The sequence below is a fragment of the Watersipora subatra genome, chromosome 6 (genome assembly GCF_963576615.1).
Source record: "Watersipora subatra chromosome 6, tzWatSuba1.1, whole genome shotgun sequence".
Lineage (NCBI taxonomy): Eukaryota > Metazoa > Bryozoa > Gymnolaemata > Cheilostomatida > Watersiporidae > Watersipora > Watersipora subatra.
The window spans coordinates 60300272-60315868 of record NC_088713.1 but is presented as its reverse complement, the minus strand read 5'-3'; the positions used below and the strand labels follow the sequence as shown (position 1 = coordinate 60315868).

Below are 15597 nucleotides of genomic sequence, written 5' to 3'. Positions count from 1 at the left end.
GTACTTGATGTTTGTGGTTGTCTTCCCTTTATTAAGAACATCGAGGCGCTTGTGGTGTTGTCGCTCCTATTCTTTTCAAACGTTTAAGTTCCTTTTGATGATAAACAGAGGAGGAAATGTGGTTAAAGTGTGTTAGAGATGGTTTATAAGAAACATCGATATTTGGGTAGCGGCCACAAGAATCTTTACTACATTAAAAGCTGTGTTCATCCGTCCAAAACCATGGTTAGGCTATAAAATACTGCTTCATACAGGATTTGAACTCGGACAATCAACTTTAGAGACCGACACACTTAACACCTCTCCCATAACTGCTTTTTGGTGCAGGACTTGAGAACAATTAATTATAATTATTAGCCGAATGTCCGCTGTTGCGTGGGTATTAAAAACAGCTTACGAATAATGGCAGGTAATGTAGTTGCCATTGGCTAATTTGAGTTAGTATATGTATTGTTGAACTTACTAAAATAAACTGTGAGAGCAAGCTTTAGTGATGTTGCGCGTAACGCAACGTCGCTATGCGTGTTTTAACACTGATTATGATTCAGATTGCCGAATGAATTCATTGCATCCTGTGTAGCTTAATAGGTTAGTTTGTAACCTCGTGAACGGAAGGTTCTGAGATCAAATCTTTTGCAATACGTCTTTTTCCTTGCTAGATTTTCATCGCTATAGTTGGACAAACACCGAACGATGACAAACGATGACAACTTTGAGATCTATATATCGAATACTTCGGAATACGCTTATTCTCTGTATTTATCAGCACACCTGATGATCTCTCATTATACACTGGACTACAGAGGTACAAGTATATATAATCTACAAGCAGTAGCAGCAAGTTCAACTGTTTCTATGTCAAATTTGGTCTAAAAATTCTCATAAAAATGTCTACTTGCATTGTTGAGTTGTGGCGACCGGTCAGCAGATCATACAGGAATTTTACAGAGAGTTTGGTAGTTATCGGTACATGCTAATGCTAGCCCATCTGATGTATGTTAAGACAAACGCTGTGGTGGCGTTAGATAAAAAACTGCTACCTTATATAAACAGGTTTACTTTTGTCATGAATTTCAGCTATAATAAGGTTCAGGGTTTAATCAAAGGTGTTTGAAAGGCATAGAGTTACCTGTATTTTATGATACATAGAGTTACCTGTCTTCTATGAAACATAGAGTTACCTGTCTTCTATGATACATAGAGTTACCTGTCTTCTATGAAACATAGAGTTACCTGTCTTCTATGATACATAGAGTTACCTGTCTTCTATGATACATAGAGTTACCTGTCTTCTATGATACATAGAGTTACCTGTCTTCTATGATACATAGAGTTACCTGTCTTCTATGAAACATAGAGTTACCTGTCTTCTATGATACATAGAGTTACCTGTCTTCTATGATACATAGAGTTACCTGTCTTCTATGACACATAGAGTTACCTGTCTTCTATGATACATAAAGTTACCTGTCTTTTATGATACATAGAGTTACCTGTCTTCTATGAAATATAGAATTATGTGTTTTCTATGATACATAAAGTTACCTGTCTTTTATGATACATAGAGTTACATGTCTTTTTTTATACATTGCCACATAATGACAAACAAAGTTGACTCAGTAACAACAGTGAGACACGAAGGAGCATGCATTTCGTCACACCAAATGGTTTGTGGAATACTACCACTAAACTGTTTGCAGTAAGTTTGGAAAACTATAATAAAATGAGGAGTTGTCTATTCTTCATCACATTAGTCAAATGGACTCAGTGTGGCTACAAGGGACCCAGTAAGTGTTGCTCATTAAATATTGAACTAATTCGAACAATAAGCCCAGTTTTAAACCGTAGGTGAATTAAAAATCTATCTTATGACCAGAATCTAGGACTAGCTATTTTAAAAGATATGATTTTACACAATCTAAATTACAGATCTCTTGCCTAAAAAAATTACGAGTTTTTGTCAGAATACAAATTGAATAAGTTGAGTTACAACTGTTTGTGACTCATTTAACCGAGCAACTGCCGAACACTCAATAAACAGGTAATGAATCTTCTTACTGCCAGTATTTATGAGTCTGTAATGAATCTTCTTACTGCCAGTATTTATGAGTCTGTAATGAATCTTCTTACTGCCAGTATTTATGAGTCTGTAATGAATCTTCTTACTGCCAGTATTTATGAGTCTGTAATGAATCTTCTTACTGCCAGTATTTATGAGTCTGTAATGAATCTTCTTACTGCCAGTATTTATGAGTCTGTAATGAATCTTCTTACTGCCAGTATTTATGAGTCTGTAATGAATCTTCTTACTGCCAGTATTTATGAGTCTGTAATGAATCTTCTTACTGCCAGTATTTATGAGTCTGTAATGAATCTTCTTACTGCCAGTATTTATGAGTCTGTAATGAATCTTCTTACTGCCAGTATTTATGAGTCTGTAATGAATCTTCTTACTGCCAGTATTTATGAGTCTGTAATGAATCTTCTTACTGCCAGTATTTATGAGTCTGTAATGAATCTTCTTACTGCCAGTATTTATGAGTCTGTAATGAATCTTCTTACTGCCAGTATTTATGAGTCTGTAATGAATCTTCTTACTGCCAGTATTTATGAGTCTGTAATGAATCTTCTTACTGCCAGTATTTATGAGTCTGATTATTACCAAAGATTAGGAAATAGGGAACAAGGATAAAAACATATCAGTTTGCAAAAATTACAACCGCTAGACTGTTGTATTTTTTCTAAACTAATTACATGTAATTAAACAAGCAGCAATATGGGACAAATTTTTAAAGCTACATAATGTTCTCTAGTCGCACAAAGTTCTTCAGGTTGCATAAACTTTTTAAGCTGTGTAAGGCTTTTAAACTTGGTGACTCAGTGAGGGAGTCCTATTGGTCAAATCAGATCAGTAATTAAAAAAAAGAGATGCCTAAGAGCAGACACAGCTTCGTAGTTATCTTCTCATGTTCAGCCAGTAAATCAATTTGAGGACAGTAGATGTAGTCAAAATCATATAACTTCTGAGCTTCTTATTTGCTGAGATTATTATAAGGTTGAGATTCATCATGAGTTAATCACCAGAAGTAATTACTCTACACAAAATCTGACTGCTGCCGATTAATGTTAGAGTTTTCATCTCTTAAACTTTGCTAAGTTTCTCTATGAGGCAGTAGTTCAATGTTCACAACATACTTTTTTGGCAAACAAAGACACAAGGTCAACATAATTACCAGCTACTTACATCAATCTATTAACTTAGAACTAGTACTTTGTCTAAATTACAACGTTTAATTAATCACAGATATGAATATAATTTTCTACTCATAGTTTTAAATAGATTAATAAATATATTTATTACTATAATTTTAGATATAGTAATAAGTAGATTTATAATTTATCATAACTAAATTATAAATATAGTTATAATTTATAACAATATTTATAGTATAGATGTAGTTATGAATATAGTAATAAATATATGTCTCACTATATTTATAGTATAAATATAATAATAAGTATATTGGAAGGTAAAAAAGTTTTTTTTTCAGTGGAGTTCAACTGGACATCCAAAATTTTTAGAACAATCACTTATTGTTCAATAAGTTATCATGTTTCTCAGCACCATCAATTAATAGATTTGAAGTCACGATGCCAGCTGTTTGACATTTTACTGATGACAGCTACAGCAATTTTGATTGATTAAACGATTGCTACTTACTGTGCTAGTAAGTCAAGAAAGATAACTCCAAATAATGTGCTATGATGATTCTAATATACATGTAGCTGTCTTTATAGCTGTGGTTGATGAAAATTGACAGTTTTGTCCTCCATAGTTTTGTTTAGCTGATGCACCTGTCTATCATTACTGAATGACTAGAGTATGAGACTCATATATACAATAATTTATATATACTGTATATATATACATATATATATTTCTCAAAGTTTGTGTGTATGTGGAGTGCCTCGGAGTGTATGTGTACACTCCGAGACAATTCAATTAGATGTTTTACGAGGTTTTACGGTATATTGTGTATCAATCACGCTTTTTGAATGGATACTTATTGAATGTACACACGTATTTTGTGTTTAGGTCAAACGATGAATAGTTTTTTTTAGATAAGACAACGTATACGTTTAATTACAACAATTTTTAAGACGTCTTAAACATTCAACATTCCGACGTTGATTCAACACGGAATCAATGTCGGAAAACTGTTCATCGTTTGACCTAAACACAGAATACATGTACGTTCAATAAGTATCCATTCAAAATGCGTGAGTGATATACAGTGCACCCCCGAGATACGATGTTAATTCGTTCCAGGGTTGGCATCGTATGGTGAAAAATTCGTATATCGGGGTATATAGACCATTGTAATTAAACAATGCAAACACTCCCTGGTGAAAATCGTCAAATTTTTTTCATAAAAATGTGTACATATTGACAATTAGCAACAAAATAGTATGTTAACTTTAGTAATTATAGTTACCTACAGAAACTGTATTGTATTTAGTGTATTTTAATGGTTATGATCTGCAATAAAACGCAAAATTATAATGTGTGTACCAAATGCATAACGTACGGTAAGGAGTTCTTGCCTTCAAAAGGTACGCATAACATAAACTTTGAATTCACTTCAAGTAAGTTTAGCTTGCTAAACCTACACTTGAAACTAAGTTTTAGTATGTATCAACTTTTTATCACGAAATTTTATCCTTCAGCAGTTCATATCTTCACTTTCACTATAAACTTTAGCCTATCTGTTTGAAACCTTTTTCAACCTAAATCAATAAGGCCGAGCGATGCAGTTATAGAAAGCGGCCCCTCGCACACTTGACCATTTAATGGCTACCGAAAAGAAAAATAAAATTTTATTTTCTATACAGGACGTACATACCTTTGGAGTAACGTGGCTTTAGCTGGTACATGTAGCGAGTAAAGCAGAGATGAGGCAAAAGCGTATCAATGCTAATTATGGTGCTGTGCACTTGAAAATAAATTTAAAACGTAATGAATTGGAATTTTTTAGTAGGCTAAAAGAAGTTGTCCATTCCTGTCCAATTCTTCTACCTTTTCTACGAAAAAAATTGATGGTGCAATGCAGAAAATTTCTAGCTAGCGCTTGTAAAAGGATCCAGAGAATGTGGTACAGTAGTTTGTCTTGTATGAAATGTGCAAAAGAATCAATGTAACTATACATACAAAGTTTGTACGTATTTATACCCTAGGGGGGACAGGGCTTTAGCAAGTTTCAGAAAGTAATGTGGATGCTTCAACTATCCTGAGTAGCTAGTTATATGAGTTACATACATACATACGATGAATTGTATTCACGTAGAAGATAACAAGCCCATATGCAAAGACATGGTTAAACAAGAGAATAAAACATAAAACCAAAAGGAAACAAATAAAATGACTAAAATATGAAAAACATGCCACACAAGAGATAAATAATATATATTATACATGCATTGTTTTAATGTACCAGTCCACATCAGTAAATTAAACACTCAAAATATTTCTGCGAATGTGGGGTTTTCCGTATCTTCTACATCCTTGCCTTTACTAAATGGTTGCTCCTTTTGAATGCTGATCGCGTGCATGACCTAGCTCATTCAAATCTTCTGTCGGAAGCTCTTTCTTGTGCTTGCTTTAATGGAGTTCTTGTTTTAATAATAATTGCATAATAATTGCAAATGCTGATTGGTTGCGATCATATTCCTTGACAATGTCAATAATACGGGTCCCTTCTTATTTACGACATCCAACTTCGTTGACATAGAAATCAATTTTCCTTCGTTTTGTAACGTTTGGATCGGTCTCAGATTCCATAGATAACGAATTAAATGTAGATACTTGTAGTTATATACGTATGCTGACTTGAAAGTTTATAGCAAAAGCTATAATAACGCTACAAATGAATATTTGCTCTCGCTTGTGCATTTTACACGAAATTTTCCACGCGGATATGAGAGAAGTCGATCATCGTGTCTCTTCTAAACGTTCTAAGAATGTTTTCGGCAAACTATATTTCGGTGTCTTTTTTATTTCGACGTGTGTTATGAGCACACCGACGGCCAAATTTTAACTCGGGCGAAACTTTTCTCAAATTCGTATGGTGAAATAAAATTCGTATAGCGAGGTGAAGATATCACGATGTTTGACTTCGTAAGGTGAAAAAATCGTATATCAGGGTAATCGTATCTCGAGGGTGCACTGTACAATGTACCGTAAAACCTCGTAAAACTTCTAATTGAACTGCCTTGGAGTGTTGCTCTTAACGAATACCTTCATACTTTCCTTGCTTCCGAAGGGCGATCGCTAAGCGGATGTTTGGTATAAATCAAATTTCACCAAACCTTTAGAAAAGTCGTTGACAAAAATATTTTGCTGATGGTGGTAATAACGACGTTTATGAATTACGAAAAGTTGAGGTTTACCTCTATGGCTCGGAATAAAGTGATTTTCTAAAGCGATAACAACCGTTTCGATAGTCGTTGGGCAAAAAACAGTTCGAGTTAACAGTGTTGAGTTCGAGTTATCTATAGCAATTTATCATTAGGTGGGAACGGACCAAAGAAACCGTTCGAGTTAACCATGTGTTCGAGCTATCCATGGGCGAGTTATCCATGTTTGACCGTATTTTGTAACATAAACATATTTGTATTTTAAAACTGGCAAATAATAATTTCTATGAGTTTGCAAGTGTCATTTTTTGGTAATTTTATTCAGATACATTTCACTTGATTTAAGAAAAAGCCAATGAAACCAGCCAATTACAAGGCTGTAGAGCCAGCCAATCATGAAGCTGCAGTAACAACTGCGTGCCGTTTTTCATTCAATATCCAGTAAGTGCATCACGAGTCACTGTTTCGAAACTGTTATTTAGCTCAGCCAATCAGGAGACAAGCTTACAGATGAGTGATGGTGCCTGTATTATATCCAGCTACAAGTGATCACTTAGCATATATTAGTCAGAGCAGGTAACAAAGATAATAGTAAAAAGTGAGTATAACTTATATATTATATTAACATCTGTTTACTATGTACTTTCTGAAAATAATACAGTAGATGAGGAGACACACTGAGTCCGTGTGATCTCAGTGTAAAAGTACAACTTTCGACTCCTGAGACTATCACCCTTTGCCCTGAAAAGACTCATAGAGTCTATCATGTATTGAGGCTAAGTTAAGGTCAGGAGGCTCAGGTCTTATTCCTCAGTCATCATCAGACCAGCAAACATTTCCTATCATAGATATTTTGGGTTTCTCTTATGAATAGAGTGAGGAGCTATAAAAATGTAGTTTGTTGACCTTTTTGCCATCATTATGTTTAGAACCAGCTTTGGTCTACAGGTTTTATTTTGTCTTTAGTCTACTAGAAAATTAGTGTTCAATGCTGTAGCCTGCAAGAAATTATCTCCAGCCAGTAAGTGTATGTCGTAGTTATTTTACTGTAGATAAATTATTAAAACGAAAATAAGAGAAGTGTTGAAGCTGTAATTTTTAGTGATTCCATACCTGAGTATTCTATCTTTAGCCTTTTTTATACTCAGTAAATATCTAGCATTAACCTGCTGCCACTCTATTATGGTTGGCAGATTTATATGTCAACAGATGAGTCACACTTTGTTTTCCTTTCTCTATCATATTTACAGTATGAAGTGGCTAATTGAATGCACTACATATGTTACAGTCAAAGATGGAAGATATACTGAGGAATTATCTTGGAGGAGGGATCTACAGGCACATGCGTAATACTTTAATGCCAAGTTATAGAAGTATAGATATTCCTTCACTGAGGGCGGCTGTAGAGAGCACCCAACCAGCTCAGTTACTAAATCTACTGCTGACCATCAGAAATGACTCCTACACAGTTGTGATAAGGGCTATAGACGAAGGCCAAACGGAAGCATGTCGACTGCTTCTCTCTCCCCTTAAAGGGATAGCAGATGAGTTGCTATGGATGAAGGAAGAGAAATATGGGCATACAGCTTTACACATGGCTGCATGGAGGGGAGACCGTGAGTGTGTAGAGCTACTGCTAGACACAGTCAGTGCCGACAAGAAGTATGAGTTTGTTGCTAAGCAGAATAAAACTGGTGACACAGCTATAGCATTGGCTGCAAGTTATGGAAAAAGCGAGTGTGTGGAGTACATCCTCAACAACCTCTCCTCACTACAAAAAGAGTCGCTACTAAAGATACAGAACAACAACCTTGACACAGCTCTACACGATGCAGCGATAAAAGAAAATACAACTTCTTTGAATGTCATGCTAGAATCCGTGTCTTCATTAACTGCATATTCCCTCCTCATCATGAAGAGTGAACAAAATAGAACGGCATTGGAAGAGGCTGAGTATTGGAAAAAAAGTGGATCATCAAAGCTGCTGAAGAGATGGCAGCAAAAGTCAATAGGAGAGGGTAAAGTTATTATACTGTGTGACACCCGCTACTCAATTTAATTGTTCTATCGCCTAACTCATTCCAGTCTCATCAAATTTTTATTAAAAACCTAAAGGAAATGCTAGCAACTCATTTAACTCTATCTATACACATTTAGTTTTAAACCCGAGGAATTATTAATTATGAATTATTAAACATTATTTCCTGTGAGCTCATTGTGTCTTGCACAGCCGGAGCGCTGCTTGTCTTCAGTCAACAGGAGGGAATATTGTAATTCCTTGTGCCAATATCCGTACTTTGTCTCTTGTGTTCCACGCTAATCTGCCTATTTCTGACAACATAATGTTTACTAAATATTTAAAAATTAATATTTTTAAGCTGAGGCTAGGGATAAAAGATTACAAAAGAGTATAGTGAAATCTATGCATCTTTTATTAGATTTTTACAGCTATTTTAACACAAACCTAAGTGTATTATTGTTTAATATTTTTTGAAATGCCGCTAAAAGTTTCATTTAAATTTATGATGTTTTTGACATCACAGCAGGAAAAGTGTACAGTTCTAAGTTCACAACTTAGAAAACTTATTTACATACACTCTTCTTATAATAAACGAATGTATGCAGCAGTTTTGACGAAAAATAGAAAGTTCTATTCATCATTTTTACACCGCTGTAGATTGCTCACTCCATCTTAATTGTTAAATAGATCAGGTTCTTAACATAGCATTGGCTGATCATCAGTGATGTTCAATAGCAAATTCAAAGACACACCAACGTACATATTGTAGCAGCTTCATGCTTCAATACTCAGGCTCTAATTGTATAACAACGACAATACTCTATATATAAAGATTAAAATAAGATCATCTTATACTTGCTCTAATCTTGGAGATAATCTCAAGATTATAAAGGATTGGAGAGTAATCTATGCTACTCTGTATTGAATTGTTTTCTATATGTAGCTTTTATTATACAAACTTAATTGAAATTGGATTAACTCACTGTCTATTGTTATGAGCTGATAGAGTTACTATAAGACTGTGTAGTTCCATATCCTAATCTTACTAAGATCGTATGATTTTGGTTGAAGTTCATAGAGGTATAATATATCCTTTTTTATATAACCTATGTCGAATACACATATTATATATAGTGTTGATGCTACGAGTTATTTTATCATAGGTTTAATCAACTTTAATGATCATCTCTAGATAAAATAGTCCTTACTATTATCTGAATATGATTCTTCTGATACATTATCTCGGTAATGGAGTTTAGGTTCTACATTTTTTCGCATTAATTTGGAGTTTTTTATTTGTATATATACATGTAGCTAACAGCTGTATCTACGTAAATAGACATCTGAATATCGTGAATAGTGCATTACTACAGTAGCTAATCATTTGTTGAGTGCCTCCATCAACCGGCACTAACTTAATATGCGGTATATGTTATAACTTTAATAAAAGTTAGCTTTACTATACTGCAGCTCTCGCTGTTGCTGACAAGAAGATAAGAGATCTTCAGACAGCAGACAAGCAGAAGACTAAAGGTATATTTTATTCTTAACATGAAACAGCTTGGCTATCGTGTTCATTGCCATTTTTTGGATATTGTTATACCGATAATATCAGAGCAGTAACTTGGCGTTTACTGTCGTTAACATAACATAAATTGCTCAAGGTCACATTTTCATTTTTCCAACTTGACTTTGGTGTTTAAAAATATTCTACCGATTCTATATGGGACTCAGTCTATAGGCCTAGTATTACTCAGGTCTATAGACTCAGTCTATTGGTCAGTTATTAGTAATGTCTTTTTGTAGCTTCAGCAGATGCTCAACAAGACATAATAAATTTACAGCAGGAAAGTGAGCAGAAACTATCAGCTCTACAGAGGGAAAGTCAGCAGAAACTTTCAGCACTGCAGGCAAAAACTGAGCAACAGGCAAGAGGTAACTTCTTATGCGAATGTTTTACTAGTCAATTGTAGGTATACCTTTGAGGAAAAGAGGAGTTAGTTGCCTGTAATTGGTAATGTATATCAAGGCCTTGCTATGCCTGTCAGTGCTCGTTGAAGCATCAATGTTTTCAGCACCTGTTGAGATTGTCAAATTCAAGGAGTGACAGTATTATACATGTTACAGCAGGTTATTTTCTATATTCCCTTTGTTCAAGCACTGGTAGCGGCTCGACAACAGATCATAACGCTACAAGACCAAAATGAACAAAAACTTTCTGGTCTACAAAAAGAAAGTCAACAGAAACTTTTGACTCTACAGGAAAAAACTGAGCAACAGACAGGAGGTAATATCTTATATGAATGCCTTATTAGTATACTGTTAGTCTACTGCTGAGGAAAAGAAATGTTAGATGATTTTATAATTGAAAATGTATATCGACATCTCGCGATGCGTGCCTGCCTAAGTTTAACTACCATTGTATTCATCATCTTATGTAATTGTCAAATACAAACTGTGACATTGTTGTACAGGTAACAACAGGTACTTTTATTCTTTGCTATGTTGTAGCATTAGCACTAGCATTGATTGAAGGTCAACAGCAGACGGCAGCACTACGAGATGAACATGATAGGCGGTTGGCATTAGTACAGGCGGAAAATGAGAAGCAGTTGTCAATAGTACAGGAAGAGGCTAGACAACAGAGAACAGGTACTTTAATTCTGTCCATATCTAACCAGGCTAGAATTTTTCTACTTTACAAGTTGAGACTCTAGCATCACATATTGTTAGCACCATATAATTTCCCTACTAGTATTGTGTGTTACACTAGCTTTAAAGGTCTGATTCTGTACAGAATCAGGTTGTTATGAATCAATCATTGTTTACTTCTGGTAACTTTTTGAGGATATGTGTATGCAACTAGAATAACATAATATGTAAAAGTTTAATGCATCACCTCATATTCAAAAGTAAATGATTTGTAATAAAAATGGCATCAGTTTGAACTTTAGACTGACTTTAGTAGATTTAATAATAGAGGCTTGTTGTCACCATCCTCAGTTCATGATTAGAATGAGCTTTGGTTTGTGTATTAATTTTAATGATAAATATTTTTATTTAGATATGGCTGTCATAAAAAGGAGGCTAGAGCAATACCTACAGACTCTAAGAGATACACATCTCATCCCTAATCAGTATCACGATCCGGACAGTTAACACCAACCTCATCTATTTATGTGGATATAAATTGAGTACACCTATCTTATTATACATAGATATAGTTATTATTAACTTACTTTTCTCTATTCTAATCGAGTATGTAACTGATAAACATAAGCATGTAACACAGTTACTTGTTCTGTAGGACTATCTTAAATAACAACAGGAAACTAGGCTGCAGAAGTACATTCATTTAAAAACCATGTAGTTTTTTATAAGCGGTATTATCTTCCTGTCCAACTGGATTTGGATTCACAATGACTTTGATTTAATATACATGACAAGTATCCTGAATAGTAAAATAGCCTTTAGTCAAATGACCATGAGATGAAAATGGAAAATTTGTTGGTAATCTGAAGCTGTAATAGCAAACATTGGTACCATAAGTTGTCAGCTGCTAAATATTGTCTTACACATTGGTACAAAACTGGGATTTTTCACCAAACAAACAGAGCTTGAGTATGATCAAATACATAAAAGTATGATCAAATATCTATTTGAGTATGTAACTGATAAACATAGACATGTAAATCAGTTACTTGTTCTGCTAGACTGTCTTAAATAACAACATGAAACTAGGTTGCAGAAGTACATTCGTTTAACAGCCTTGTAGTTTTGCTACAAACCATATTATCTTTTTGTCCAACTGGATTTGGATATCAAATGACCTTGATTTGATAAACATGATGAATATCCTGGGTAGTAAAATAGCATTTAGTCAAATAACCTTGATATGAAGACTTTGTTGATAATCTAAAGCTGTAATAGCAAACATTGGCACCATAAGTTGTCAGCTAGTAGATATTGCCTTTTACACAACAGTACAAATCCTGGCTTTTTTATCAAACAAACAGATCATAAAAGTTATTCGTTGAGGTATTTCTTCCTGATTAAAAAGAACGCCGTTTTTGCAATGTCATGTTTTTTTAAATAGGCAAATAGTTGATCCTTTGCTGCCATCATAAACGGATTGAGGCGTTGATGCAAATGTAAGATATTATAATATCTCAAAGAAGAAGACCTCCAAAGTTGACCCAAATATATCAGCCTTATACGACAACCATTATCTCGTTAAAATAGCAACGCTGTAACATTCCAAGAACTACACTCATTTACACAAGCTATGCAATGTTTACTGGTTTATTTATACCGACAGTCATTGCTGACATTAATTACTACGAACAATGTCTAAAGCCAACAATTCCATCCTGTCTCCATCTTCAAGGTTTATTCTTGATACATTACCTCCAACATAATAGTATAATTTCCTGTGAACTTTGGTTGTGCCATTGGTGTCTAAAACATGAATTGTATATTTTGGCTATTATTGTGCGTCACATGTACCAAGTTGTGTTTGGCAAAGTTTATATCCTTTGACGTCAATCATGCTGTCAATGTTTTTATATATAAGAAACACTCTCAGCTATAGAGAGTCAGTCTTTTTACACGTGCTTGCTATATGCAGTGTAATTTACTCAAATATATAATCTTGCTTGAAGTTGAAAGTTAAAGTCATATTTGCACAAGAGTTACGCCGAACCCATAAGTGTGAGCGCAGCACACCCTGACATATTTTGGTGTCAGAAGTATCAGAAGTTTTAAAGAGAGGCTAAAGCATGGCCGATGAGGATCGTCAGGAGGACCAGGCTGTAGTCAATGGTCAGCAGAGAGGCGATGATGGCAACCCCGCTGCGGTGGGTGATGGAGTGCAGGCTGAGGGTCTGCGAGTACTGGAGGGCCAGATGGCAGCGCGTTTTGAGGACATGGCGGACAACATGGATGCCACCAGTCACAGAATTGATGGGATGGAGGAAAGGTTGGCACAGCTATTACGTGCGGTTGGGAGAATGGAGAGACGTTTAGGAACGCAGGAGCAAGGTGGAGGGACAGAGAGCGAGGTTTCGTTTGACGGTAAGTCAAATTTAAATACATTTAGTAATTCTAAAAGAGACTGGGTTAAATTTGGTCTTTCATATACAGGTAAACCGTCGGACGAAGATTTTGATTCCTTTTGTTTGAGATTTGAAACGTGTTGTAACTTAAATGATGTGCCAAAAGAAAGTTATACGATGCTTCTGGGAGTATATGTGAAAGATTTGGCTGCCACATATCTGCGTGAGACAATTAAGGAAATGGGCACAGATGCCTCATACAGTGTAGTAAAAGCAATGATGAAAAAGCGTTTGACTGCCTCTCATGGGGCAGAGCAAGTAGCATTGGAAGTCTCTACCATTAAGCAACGTAGTGATGAGACAGTTAGAAAATATTACGAGAGATTCAGAAAATTGGTCAGTCAGGGGGAAGACTCTGAGCTGAGCCCTTTTGTTTTGTTACACTTTCGGCAGGGGCTAAAGCCAAAGATTAGAGAAAGTGTTATGGCTTTAGCAGGCAAGTCTCTGCCAGAGTTGTTACAGGCTGCAACAAGTGTAGAGGCCGGCTTGGCAGTTACTGCCGAGGGGCCTGCTATAGTTGCTGCCAGTGACAACTCTGGGGGGAATCGGGTTCCACCACAAAATAACAAATTTTTCAGACAAAGGGATCCACATGCAAAGCGACTTTGTTATAGGTGTGGGTCAGATAAGCACTTATCCTATAACTGTGAGGGCAGTGGACATAGTAATGGTGGGAGTAACACCAGGACTGGGGGTCGTGGGCGCGGTGGTGGTGGCCGTGGAGGCTACCAACAACGTGCCAACAACATCCAGTATGCTGAGGCTCAGGCTATTCCGAAGCAGCAAAATGGTAGGAGTGATTTTAATGGTGACTTACCTCAGGCTTGAGACAGCCAACAGAGTCAGTATCCATATATGCAGTCTATGCCGGCGTATCCATGGATGCAACCTCCACCATGGATGCAGTGGTATGGTCAATTTCCAAACCAGCCACCGGCAGCTTCTTTTGCTTCAAGTAACACTAATGAACAGTCAGCTTCAAAGAAAGCTGAAAAGCCTGAACAAGTAGATAACTGTACAGTATTTTGTTCAACTGCTTTTGAGGTTGTTGAAGATGAAGTTGCTTCGGTTGAGTCTGAGCCTGAGGTTGACTGTGTTATGGTCTTTGCTGAATGTGACCTGCGACAATGTACTAACACTATTTCTCTTTTTACACAGAATCAGTTATCAGATTCCAGTTTAGGTGCTGACTGTGTGGAGACAATTGCGAAAGAGCTGAAGGTCGAGGGGCGAGCAATTAAACAAGTAGCTTTAGGAACCCCAACTCCAACACAGACGCAGGAAACTAGAGGGGAGATCCCTACAAGCAAGCTGACGTTGGGTAATCAACGAATGCCACAGGGTGAGTTGATCAAAAGGCCATCAACTAAACCACCAGACTGCTGGCATGTCAACGGGCGCACGTTCAGTCATTTGTTACTCAGTGTTCTTTGTTTGTTTACTGTGGTCACGCCATGTGCAAGTCAAGCGCCTATGATATGTAGGACAGGGCACACAATTGCCAAATTCAAAATTCCTGACCCACCACCCTGTTCGCTGCCAAATGCCGAAAATGTCCATGAACCCTACGATTTGACATTTACCCTTTATAAACCAAATTTGGTACAATACAAGAGTGAGGCTTATCATTGCCGTGTTGTAAAAACGGTTATAGTAACACACTCAGGGTTTTTTGGAACAGGGCAAACTAGAACTGATGACTACATTGATCAGCAAGTTTCACGAGATATTTGCTATTCCATGTTTAAATGGCACACTTCCCCTCATGGCGACCTGGTTCAAGTTGGCACATTGTATCAGACTAATAATGTAGCAGAGCCGAAATTTCGTACAGGATTTAATTGTTGCAAGGATTATGAATTTACTGTTCTTAATTCTTATTTGTATCAAACTGTGGTGCTGAAGAGACATGGAAGGGAGGAGAAAGTAGAAAGCCCTGCTGGTGTGGCAAGTCATTGCACGTACCCGTCTGGCTTTTGCACCCTCAAAGATGGATCAGCGCTGCTTTGGGAACCAGACAACAAGGAACAGTGTCAGTACTTGCCACAT

At 36.1% G+C, this 15597-nt stretch overlaps 1 protein-coding gene across 1 annotated transcript; it reads left to right on the top strand.

Moving 5' to 3' along the window:
* Positions 1-6720: 6720 nt before the first annotated feature.
* On the top strand, positions 6721-12495 carry LOC137397933 (nestin-like). Its single transcript, XM_068084021.1, has 7 exons — positions 6721-6855; positions 7703-8432; positions 9905-9967; positions 10241-10369; positions 10593-10721; positions 10946-11086; positions 11499-12495. The coding sequence occupies exons 2-7, from the start codon at positions 7709-7711 to the stop codon at positions 11591-11593; spliced, it is 1281 nt and encodes a 426-aa protein (XP_067940122.1). The 5' UTR covers positions 6721-6855; positions 7703-7708; the 3' UTR covers positions 11594-12495.
* The last annotated feature ends 3102 nt before the right edge of the window (positions 12496-15597 follow it).

Bases quoted from the DNA above. Each gene is read 5' to 3' on its own strand.
- LOC137397933 (XM_068084021.1), top strand. From the start codon at position 7,709: ATGGAAGATATACTGAGGAATTATCTTGGAGGAGGGATCTACAGGCAC. The intron at 8,433-9,904 runs GTAAAGTTATTA...ACTATACTGCAG, and splicing joins GCAAAAGTCAATAGGAGAGG to CTCTCGCTGTTGCTGACAAG. The intron at 9,968-10,240 runs GTATATTTTATT...GTCTTTTTGTAG, and splicing joins AGACAAGCAGAAGACTAAAG to CTTCAGCAGATGCTCAACAA.